The sequence below is a fragment of the Nanorana parkeri genome, unplaced genomic scaffold (genome assembly GCF_000935625.1).
Source record: "Nanorana parkeri isolate BGI_ZX_2015 unplaced genomic scaffold, ASM93562v1 scaffold280, whole genome shotgun sequence".
Lineage (NCBI taxonomy): Eukaryota > Metazoa > Chordata > Amphibia > Anura > Dicroglossidae > Nanorana > Nanorana parkeri.
The window spans coordinates 847,603-858,583 of NW_017306548.1; the positions used below are offsets into that span (position 1 = coordinate 847,603).

General features: G+C 44.0%; 1 protein-coding gene across 1 annotated transcript in view; it reads right to left on the reverse strand.

Moving 5' to 3' along the window:
• LOC108787703 overlaps positions 1–10,981 on the reverse strand; it is a 188,067-nt gene that overhangs the window by 40,474 nt on the left and 136,612 nt on the right. Inside the window, exons 12-14 of the mRNA XM_018557315.1 lie at positions 8,028–8,076; positions 3,086–3,671; positions 2,430–2,731 (exon numbers count right to left, since the gene is read on the reverse strand). Of these exons, the coding sequence (XP_018412817.1) occupies positions 2,430–2,731; positions 3,086–3,671; positions 8,028–8,076 (937 nt within the window). The remainder of the gene's footprint in view (positions 1–2,429; positions 2,732–3,085; positions 3,672–8,027; positions 8,077–10,981) is intronic.

The window sequence follows — 10,981 nt, forward strand, 5'->3', positions numbered from 1 at the left end:
GGGGTTAGGGCTTTTCCCCATAGTTCTCTTTAGGGTAACGGGAGGACACCAACTAGCGTCCTCCCGTCACCCTAAGCTCAGTATACCACGAGCTACAGCACGCGGAATACTGAGATGCCACAGTGTACCGCGAGCTACTGCTTGCGGTATACTGAGACGCCGCAGCTGAAGCGGATCCCAACAATTATGTCTGGCTCTGCCCAGCTGCGTGAGTGACAGCTGGCTCTGCCTATCTAAAGGCAGAGTTAGCTGTACCCGCCCCCTCCCCCGTCCGATCCACCAATCAGCGCTGGCGGATCGGAGCGGGGAGGGGGGAATCCAGCCCCTCCCCTGTCACGGTAGAGAGCCGTGACAGGATCGAGAGGTGAGCGAACGCCGGTATGTGTTCGCTCACCTCCCGATCTACTGAGCCCACCTGTGACAGTCTCATTGTCACAGGTCGGCTAGAACTATGAGGTGAGTGAAAAGCACTCACCTTATAGTTCTCCTTTAAAGGTCTGTCAGGTTCTCATTTATGCCGGTGACCCACTGAGAAGACTTCCCTTACTTCCTATCTCTGCGACACCCCTACAAGAAATCAGAGGAACGCCTTCACTTTATTAACCCCTTCCGTACACATGTACAGTATGTGGCAGTATGAAGGTAGGCATTGTTCGGCGCTCTCACATACGGTGTCGCTTTTTACTGTGACCGCGGTTAAAGAGAGCTCCCGGTCATAAAAAGGATGCTGTAACTGAGGAGTGCAGAGAGGGGCAACTAAACTGACAGGAGGAGCTCGCTATGAGGAAAGATTAGCTGCACTGATTTTGTTTTTTCTTGAAAGGAGGCAATTGAGGGGATATGATCACCGTGTGTCAATACATAAATGGTCCAAATGGTGGACTTGGTGAAAAGTTATTAAAGAAGAACCTCCGGACTTTAATAAAACTCCTGATATGTGACAAGCGGCTGAGCGGTGCGGGCGGAGACAGCCAGCATCACTGTCACAGGAGGCTGAGCTCTCCTCCCGCACTGCCCTGCCCAGCCTCCTGTGACAGCTGTCACAAGCAGTCAGTGATCGCTGAGTGTTTGTAAATAATTGAGGACATAGTATGGTTACTATATCCTCAATTATGAATGAATGGGAAGTGATCTACATCCCCTCCTGTTCATTCATGATTGTGGTTATAGTAATCAAACTCTGTCCTCATGTTATGAATGAACAGGAACACTCAGTATAGAGGATTGCTGTTCATTCATAACAAGGGCTGCAGAAAAAGAGATTGAGGACTCTGTGTTCTCAATCTCTGTTTATATTTTAAAAAGGGAAATATCAGGGATCTGTTTAGACCCCCAATATTTCCCCGAAGCCCCTAAAAGTAAAGTAAAAAATAAAAATATTTAATAAAAAATGAATAATTAAATAAAACAAATATTTAAGAATGTAAAAAGTTTATAAAAAATAAATAAAAATAAAATATTTGTAGAACAAAAAACATTTTCGGTTTCGGCCTGACAATTTTTTTCATTTTGGTTTCGTCTTGGTTTTTAAATTTTCATTTCGGTGCACCTCTACTAATTACTCCCGGACTTGTGTTACAAAAATGTCTTTTTAGGAAGCCCATGCAGATGTAAAATACAGGCAAGTCCTGCTAAGTACAGAATCCTATGCATTAATACTTGTTAATGATTCAAAGTGCTCTTTCACGGGAATGTTTGTTTGTGATTTTATTTAGTTCCCTTTGAAAGCCTGTATCCCCAATGAACAGACGGGAATACATTCGAATGCACTTTGCTGAATTGAAAACATAAAAATTTAGCATGACTTAAAAATGTGTCTTATTTTGATGAATGTAGGTCGGAAAATGCCTACTAGACCAAATGAATGTGAAGCGGCGGCGGTTTTGTGAATTCGTTAACATGCTCCAGAACATTTTGTTTTAGCGCCTTTCAGAAAAAGGCTATTTGAACCTTTATATAAAACATGCCGGTCAGAACAAATGGATATAAAGTGTCTGCACTATAAATGGACCAATGAAAAAGCAGACTCTATCTCCACTAGCTGGCAGGCCATTAGCGCTCTGTGGAAGTGCCTGTTGCAAGCAGCAAACAAGAGGAAAACACAAAGACAAATTTACAGCTGTCATTTATAAATGTCATTTGCGCCCAGAAAGATCAATTTATCTACTCTTAGTTGTAATTTTAAGGAAAACAACGTGGTTTGACCATGTAGGGCAAAGCAAGAGCCTGACTTTAATGGCGGCCACCAGCTGCTTATACTTGTCTTCTCTTCACTCAACTGCACTCAGTTCAGCCACTGCTAGTAAAGATAAATAACATGTACTTCCGGTTATAGGGGAACATAGATATCATAAGAAAGGCCTCCCTCTGTGTAAACTCCAAGTTTGTGAATGTTGACCAGGGCTTCAAAGTGGATGCATAGCCAGAACTTTCCAAGTGGATGTTGACCAAGGCTTCCAAGTGGATGTTGACCAAGGCTTCCAAGTGGATGCTTACCAGGGCTTCCAAGTGGATGCTTACCAGGGCTTCCAAGTGGATGCTGACCAGGGCTTCCAAGTGGATGCTGACCAGGGCTTCCAAGTGGATGCTGACCAGGGCTTCCAAGTGGATGCTGACCAGGGCTTCCAAGTGGATGCTGACCAGGGCTTCCAAGTGGATGCTGACCAGGGCTTCCAAGTGGATGCTGACCAGGGCTTCCAAGTGGATGCTACCATTTCTCAAACCATTGCAACTACAGACAAACAAATTACGTATCAAGTAACCAATTGTATTGCTTATACTCCTACCCCAAATCCAATCTAGCTGTAGGAAGATCCTATTCACCGGTTACATATGCAGATCTACTTCCAACTCTTTACTGCTACTTCCTCCAACCCAAACTACAGAGACTGATAGCTCCAGATCCTGCTGCCTCCTATAGCACCAGGGTAATACATCTCCACCACATAGGAATAGGGGTATATGATGTGTAACGGTTCCCCTTGGTACTGAGTGCATTGGGGTTCCGCAAAACTGAGCCCAAACATTACACTTCACACAGACTCCGCAGCTGAGATCCGCATTAGACATAACCGTCGACTGTTACATTACCAGGGCTTCCAAGTGGATGCTCACCAGGACTTTCAAGTGGATGCCCACCAGGGTTTTAAAGTAAATGCTTACCAGGGCTTCCAAGTCGATGCTCATCAGGGTTTCAAAGTGGATGCTTACCAGGACTTTCAAGTGGATGCTTACCAGGACTTTCAAGTGGATGCTTACCAGGACTTTCAAGTGGATGCTTACCAGGACTTTCAAGTGGATGCTTACCAGGACTTTCAAGTGGATGCTTACCAGGGCTTCCAAGTGGATGCTCACCAGGGCTTCCAATTGGATTCTTATCAGGACATTCAAGTGGATGCTTAATGGGACTTTCAAGTGGATGCTCACCAGGGCTTCCAATTGGATTCTTATCAGGACATTCAAGTGGATGCTTAATGGGACTTTCAAGTGGATGCTTACCAGGGCTTCCAAGTGGATGCTTACCAGGACTTTCAAGTGGATGCCCACCAGGGTTTTAAAGTGAATGCTTACCAGGGCTTCCAAGTCGATGCTCATCAGGGTTTCAAAGTGGATGCTTACCAGGACTTTCAAGTGGATGCTTACCAGGACTTTCAAGTGGATGCTTACCAGGACTTTCAAGTGGATGCTTACCAGGACTTTTAAGTGGATGCTTACCAAGGCTTCCAAGTGGATTCTTTCCTGGGCCCTCTCTCTTCACTTGTAGCATAACAGAGATGCAGGGCAATGAAAAAAAAGGCAATATAAACAGCTGGTGGGCTACCACTATAGTGAACCTGCTGCTTTGCCCTGCTTGGACAGGTTCGATTTAGGTAAGTTTTCATGACCCTAAGCTGACCTGATTTTTCTAGCACATGAAACTTTTCCAGCTCTGGATAAATTTACTGACTTAGTAGAGTCTGTTTACACCAATGACCTACTCTGCAGTGCAATGGAAAAAAAGTCCTGTGTGCTTCTTCTTTGTTTGCTTTGACCTATAGTTAGCCATTCTTCTTCAATCAAATGGGCGTTTTCAAAATCCCAATCCACACCAACACAAATCTGTATATTTGTACGCTATGTGCACAGGCTTAGCTCAAAGGGTTTTGTTGACTCCTAATGGTAAATGAGTGCAGAGAAGGCGAGTATAGGTGGGTCAGTGACAAATTTGTCACTTTGATCTGCAATGACAAAATTAATGGTCTTTTTAAGGGAATAATAAATTAAGGTTGCTATTTCTCATTAGGGAATGTCAGCCATGTAAGATGTACAGAAGGTTGTGTGGTGCCCAGGGCTCCAGAAAATACCAAAATCTACCTTTCTACGGGGGACTAATGCCAGAAAGTACCTATAGTTTGAGGTACAATGAAACCATTGATCCTAAGGTTTTCAAGTAAAGACAGTTGTCATTAAATAAGTGAGGAGCTTAGCCAAGTTTAAAATGTATTTTTATATCATCTTCCCAAAATTTGCTGTATAACAGATGTAGCGCCCTCTTAAATGTCGCTATTCAATTTAGAGATACCTAGACTGTAACCAGTCTAGATACTGATTATACAGAGCTCTGCATTCTTTAGGTGTCCCTGAATCTGCTGGATTGATTGCTCCTCCTGTTGCTGAGGAAAAGGGAGCCTTGGCATACAGTGAGGGAGGATCCATCCTCAGGTTATGACTATGCACCTGACCCTAGCCAATCCCTGAGTAGGATGACTCAGAGGCATGGTTGAGGGCAGGTAATAAAAGGTTTGGGGACACTGTGCAGAAGTCTCTTCTTCCCCCTAGGGGCCTCGCCCTAGGAGGTCTGTGTGATGCAAGCAAATGGCCTGGGCCTCAGCACATGGCAGGTTCTGAGGGGCCTGGAGGCCTAGGATACACTGATACTTTGCTGGGCCCACACATGTGGCAGGTGTGGGGCGCCTGGAACTAGAATACACCACTGGATATCTGGCATGCACCTCAGCAAGTGGCAAATGCTGAGGGCCCAGAGATTTCCGTTCTGGCTGCAAGGAGACCTGATGGAAGCTGGGCTGGAGGTGGCGTCGTCTTATCGAGGAGTGTCGCAGAGGAGCTGGTGAGAGCTACCGTCTGGACCCTGTAAGAGACCCCTCACTCTATTCCCAGGTGATTGCTATAGAAGAAGCCAGTTGTTGCTACCTGAATCCAGAGATAGTCCCTTCCTCTCAAAGTCCTGGGCTATCCTGGCTATACGCTGTACTGTTCATTTATTGGTCGCTTTGATAGGGCCACGATACTACTGACTTTAGCTGTTGCTAAGGGAGAAAGCTGTCCTCTGAAGCAATTCCAATGGCATCCTACAGACCCTAAACCCTCTCTCTCCTGTTGAATCCGCAAATAAATACCCTAAAAGACCCTAAGACTTGAGCCTGTTTCTGTATCGGAGTGTCAGTGTGCTGGATCTGAGCAAGGGGACCGGTGGCTGGAACAAACAGGTAGAGAACCCATTACATTTTTAGCGGCTCCTTCGGGGGTGAGCGCTACACAGACATTAGACATGAGAGTAGGAGGTTCTGCACTGTGAGCCAGTTGGGTCCTACTGCATTGCACAATGCTGCCAGTCTACTATATTTTAAGGCACAGAGAGCACAAAGAAAGCCTTAGCCATCTGATCTTCATAGTCCTGAGCAGGCAGCTGATACGGAAAGGAACAATAATGAGCAGCGGTGTTACCATGCTGGGTAGGCAAGGGTATGTGAATCACAATACTGGTTAAAACAAATTAAAGGATCAGTCCATACAAAAGTGACATTTTAGTTCTATGTGAAGCCTAGTAGGTTGAGTCAGCCCCTGGTTTCTCATACGTCTTGTATACTCTGGCAGTGAAATATGTCTGAATAATTCCCGACTCCTGTTACATTCTCCGTATTAAAAAAAATCCAACAGGGATCATGGAAACCCCTCAACAAGTGTGTGCAGACCTATGAACACATAGAGATCTCACCAATAGATATAAGAAAATGTAAAATGCAAGGTCTGCTTAACAGTTTTGATCTTCAAATGTAAAAAAAAAAAAATCAGAGTTATATGTACGAACAAAACGGGCAAAATTATTATTATTTATTTTTGCGAAGCGCTTTACAATATCAGGAAGACATTACAATTACAATACAATTCAAAACAAGATGGTAAGGAGGGCCACCTTACACCAGCCTGTAGAGCATAAGTGATAGGCGAGCATAGATCTTCTGGTAAGGTCTTGCAAAAGCTGCGGATTCCAAACCTCATGGGAAGACTTTCCGGTGTAGACCTTGCATTTTGCTAGACCTTGTAAAACTAAGCACGGTCTTAGGGGAAGAGGTCACATGTTCCTCCATATATGGAAGTGCCAAGAATTATCTCAGAGTCAGAGGAGAAAGGAGCAATGGGGGACCACAGGTAAGGTAAGTATAAGGAGGTTGGGGGGGGGGCTCTTTGCAGTGACTGCATGGGCAAGGTGACAATGTCTCTTTAAACATTGGCATATTTCCTCTTTAAGCAACAGGCCTTTCCACAGTCACAGCCTAGATCTTACTGTTTCCATTACTCCTCCTTTTTTTAGTTGCTTTAAGATAAAAATCTCCATGAGTTGGCAAATATGAGTTCTCTAATTAAATGCGATACAGTTAAATGAGTATCTAAGATCAGAAATATGCTTGTTATTACACATCACAATTAAAAAAAAACATCTCTGCCCCACTGACAGTAGAACACAATGCCACTGCAATAACCTCAAACTCAATACTCTCTCCAGCTCATGCCGAACAGGCTTCCACAGCAGCAATTAAGCCATGAAAATAATAATAAAGTTGACTCCGGAGTCATGCAATTAGGAGATCAGTCCTACATATTACTGGTGTCTTGAAAGTCCCTCTGACTTGGTGTATTTTGTATAGATCTTCACCCTTTCACCCCAAGTCAAATCATTGGCGAAGCCTTCCCTTGCCAGAGGGTTCATATGACCGCAGGAAATTATCTTTAATTGGCTGTGTTGTTGCTATTAGCACAGCGTCTAATTAACTCCTGAGCTAGACATAACAGCAGAACTCAGAACTGATCCTTTTACAAAAGGCCCAAGTATATGTATGTAGCTCTAGCCAGCAGGAGAACTGCTGCATCTATTGTTCTGCTCCGTGCCAGTTAGGTTGTGCGGTTTTAAGCTGTTTTCATGGGTTGTGTTAATCACAAGTGTGGTAAAACAGCACAGCACTAACCAATGATGTGTTGTTATTAGCGTGGGTGAGTGGAGGGGGTGTGGGTGGCGTTCAAAGTGGTGTGGGGCTGATAAAAATAATAGGGAAATTGTGGGCAGGGTGAGACAATGGGTACTGGTTATACGGTTATTTTTGTAGTAATAAAAACATATGTAAAAATCCTTTATAGAAAAAAACGGCACAGTGCTATAATTTCAGCACGGTATGTTGTAATAAAAAATTGTTGTAAAGGCTAAAGCAGAGCTAGGCAACCTTGGCACTGCAGCTGTTGTGGAACTACAAGTCCCATGAGGCATTGCAAGACTCTGGCAGCCACAGGCATGACTCGCAGAGGCATGATGGACCGGAGTAGCAAGGTTGCCTACCCCTAGATGTGATCGCACATAGCCTAACTGTGTACTGTAATACATGGAGGTCACTTATGCAAATTCTGACTTAAGCTGAAGAAGCTGAGGCTTAAACTGCTCCTACTGCCTCTCTATTTGTCTATAAAGGGGGGCACATCACATTGATCGAGCTATATAAATGGGGTCAGAGTAAGAGTAGACTTTCCTGCCTTAAGTCTGGGTAGCTTTATACCAGCTAATGCTGAAGAGGTGACCTGGGGCAGATCTGGATGGTACAGCCAGGGACAAACCTAAGGCTGCATGCAACAATACTAACAGATCCTTGGGATTAAAGCTAAAAGCCACAGGCAATTTGAGGCACTGGATGCTGTGGAAAAAACATGTCATAGATAGTGAGACCACAGCGTAGTAAAAGTTGTTCTTGGCCAAATCTCACCTTTGTCATCATCATCAGCTAGATGCAATTCGTTCCCCATCCAGGCAATCTGGAAAAGAAGTAAAAATTACCAAAAGGTGTTTCGTCTATCTATCTATCTATCTATCTATCTATCTATCTATCTATCTATCTATCTATCTATCTATCTATCTATCTATCTATCTCTCTATCAGACTTTGTATTAGTCTCTTGAAGTCCCTTGTAAACAAAGAAAGGGAAAAGCAGCATAAGGAACCAATCAGTTGTGCAGCAGTGTAAGAAACGTACTGATAGAAAGAGAGAGCAGAGTGACAGAGAGGTGAGCTTATCACTGTGCTGATTTCACTATCCAGGGTAGGGGTGGTGAGGAGACCTCTTAGTGTTACTAAACTGTAACTGAAGTGGATTGCATTTGTATTTGCCCAAGAGGATCATTCCCCAGTGGGATATGACCTGGAGATGGTGGCAGACCCGTCAAATGCTCACCCAGGAGGTATAGGAGGCCCTAAGTATTAGTATAAGGACAGAGAAAGTGACATTCGGCTCTTTGTTTGCAAATGTTGATTTAGGAAGAACTCATGGGTCAGTAACAAAGGGCCCTGTCACTGTGCTGCCTCCTTACTGCGCACAAGTGCACTAAGCCTCATTTCAGTCCTTTGGCCGCACCATTTATAAGTGGCTGCCAAATAACTTGTTTTGCTGCCCATGTGAATACAGTCCTAGGGTTTCTATACATAGACATGAATGGCAATCATTTGGGATGCTTTTGAATTGCTTCTGTGTTGCTGCTGAGTTTCTTCTCTTTTGGGATTGGTGCACGCTATCAGAGCTGTGGAGGTGGTATAGGAGACATCGCTGCCAGGCACGAGATTGATGCCGCCCTCTGCAGGCTCTGCATCTTCCCCTGACTTTTAGAAAACTGGGACACTCTGGCCAGCATCCCACCCAGCTCCTGGCAACCAGCCATGCCACTCTGCCTGCCTCCCCCCCATGTGACACAAAAAGATGCCGCCTGAGGCAACAGCCCCAGGCTGCCTCAATAAGGAGATGGCCCTGCCTGGGTGGCTACCCACACTCCTCCACTGTATCTATGGAGGTAGACATGGTTGTCATCCAGGATGAACTATACACTTGTTTGCCTTTGATCATCTCCATTACATGAACGATGGGTGGATTAGTAGTTGACAGAAGAAAGATAACACTTCTACTTCATCCCACGAGTGACAAGGACACAGCCTTTCAACAGATATTTTCTGCACTTGCTGAAAATGTCCTTGCCCCGATAAAATAAAACGAATGCAGCCACAGCACCTCAGGGCTGGTAACTGCAATATATAAAAAAATTGTTCTTGGGTTTAGTTACCCTGAGACCTAAACTCCATTGATCAGTCAAACAGTAGTAAATCAGATCTGCTCGAGGCAAATGTTCAGATGGATCTGAAAAGGGAAGGCGTTTTAAGTTGTAGCGAATCTTCCAGCAGCGCATGATAGGCAAATCAATCTCAAGGCCCTTAGTAACAAAACACTAACCTATTAATGTCATTATGACCATTTCTAGAGGGGAAACAGGATAACTAAAGTCACTTTACAAATGTATGTGTCATTAAATAAGAACGTGTTATAAAGGGAATATAAATTGCTCCACAACAATTTAATGCAATCTGTCACAACTCTGCATTAGCGCAGGATAAAAGACAGCGGCACATCGGCGCCTTATAATAACACATCTTACATAAAAGACTGTTTGCGTCTTTGACATTATGTAGCAACAAAGGTTATCCTCTAGTAAAGTGTTTACTATGTCACTGCACTGCTGTGTATACCTGGGGGATACGTCTTTTATTATTGATCATCGTGTTCCTCAGCAGGATAATGCTATTTCTTCCCTCCTGCTGATTATTATATATTAATCTGTGTCCTAATGCCGAGGACAATTTCTGGGCTGCGGCTAAATGGATGGCTTGGATCTGCATTCGCATAAAGGACGACTTTTCTTCATCCTTCATTAAAGGATACTTTTCATGTCTTAGTTTAAATGTATCTAAACCCAAGAACAAATATATTGCAGCTTACTATTCCTTAAAAGTGGTAGCTGCATTCGTTTTTCTTCCTCAGATATTCATTTTCCTTTATATTCAATTTATAATCCTGCCAGTGCCGCACTTCCTGCCCTAGGGTGACAACACTTCCTCACTGTACTGTGTCTATGGAGGAGCAGCGTTGTTACCCTAGGACACAAAATGTATTGGAACTAGAATACCCCCCCTCTCCTTAACATAGGGGGAAGAGGTTTTCTGTAGTTCACAGAAAGAACTGGGCAGGGAGATAGTATTGCAGAGTATGTTAGACAGCTCTGCAGGACTTTTAACAGGATCAACTGATATAACAAAATTACCCCCAATTGTATATTTAAAAGATTAAAAGGGAGCAAATAAGAGAAATCTGGTGTTGGGGTTGACATACACGTCAAATGCAAAATATTATGGGTACCATACATTTTATTTTAGGTTAAAGGGCTTCTATATCCCAAAAAATTAAAGTTTATAAACTGACGTTTCTCTGCGGCACCACGTGAATTTTTATAATGGACTGTGGACTGCACATGCTTGTACGTAGAATAAAAATGTATGTGGTGATGCCGATGGACAAATGGTAGTGTCTATGGGAATGTTGGACAGTTCTTCCAAAAGCGCATTTGTGAGGTCTCGTACTGATGTTGGACGAGAAGGGCGGGCTCGCAGTCTCCGCTCTAATTCATTCCCAAAGGTGTTCTATCGGGTTGAGATCAGGACTCTGTGCAGGCCAGTCAAGTTCCTCCACCCCAAACTCGCTCATCCATGTCCTTATGGACCTTGCTTTGTGCACTGGTGCGCAGTCATGTTGGAACAGGAAGGGGCCATCCCCAAACTGTTCCCACAAAGTTGGGAGCATGAAATTGTCCAAAATGTCTTGGTATGCTGATGCCTTAAGAGTTC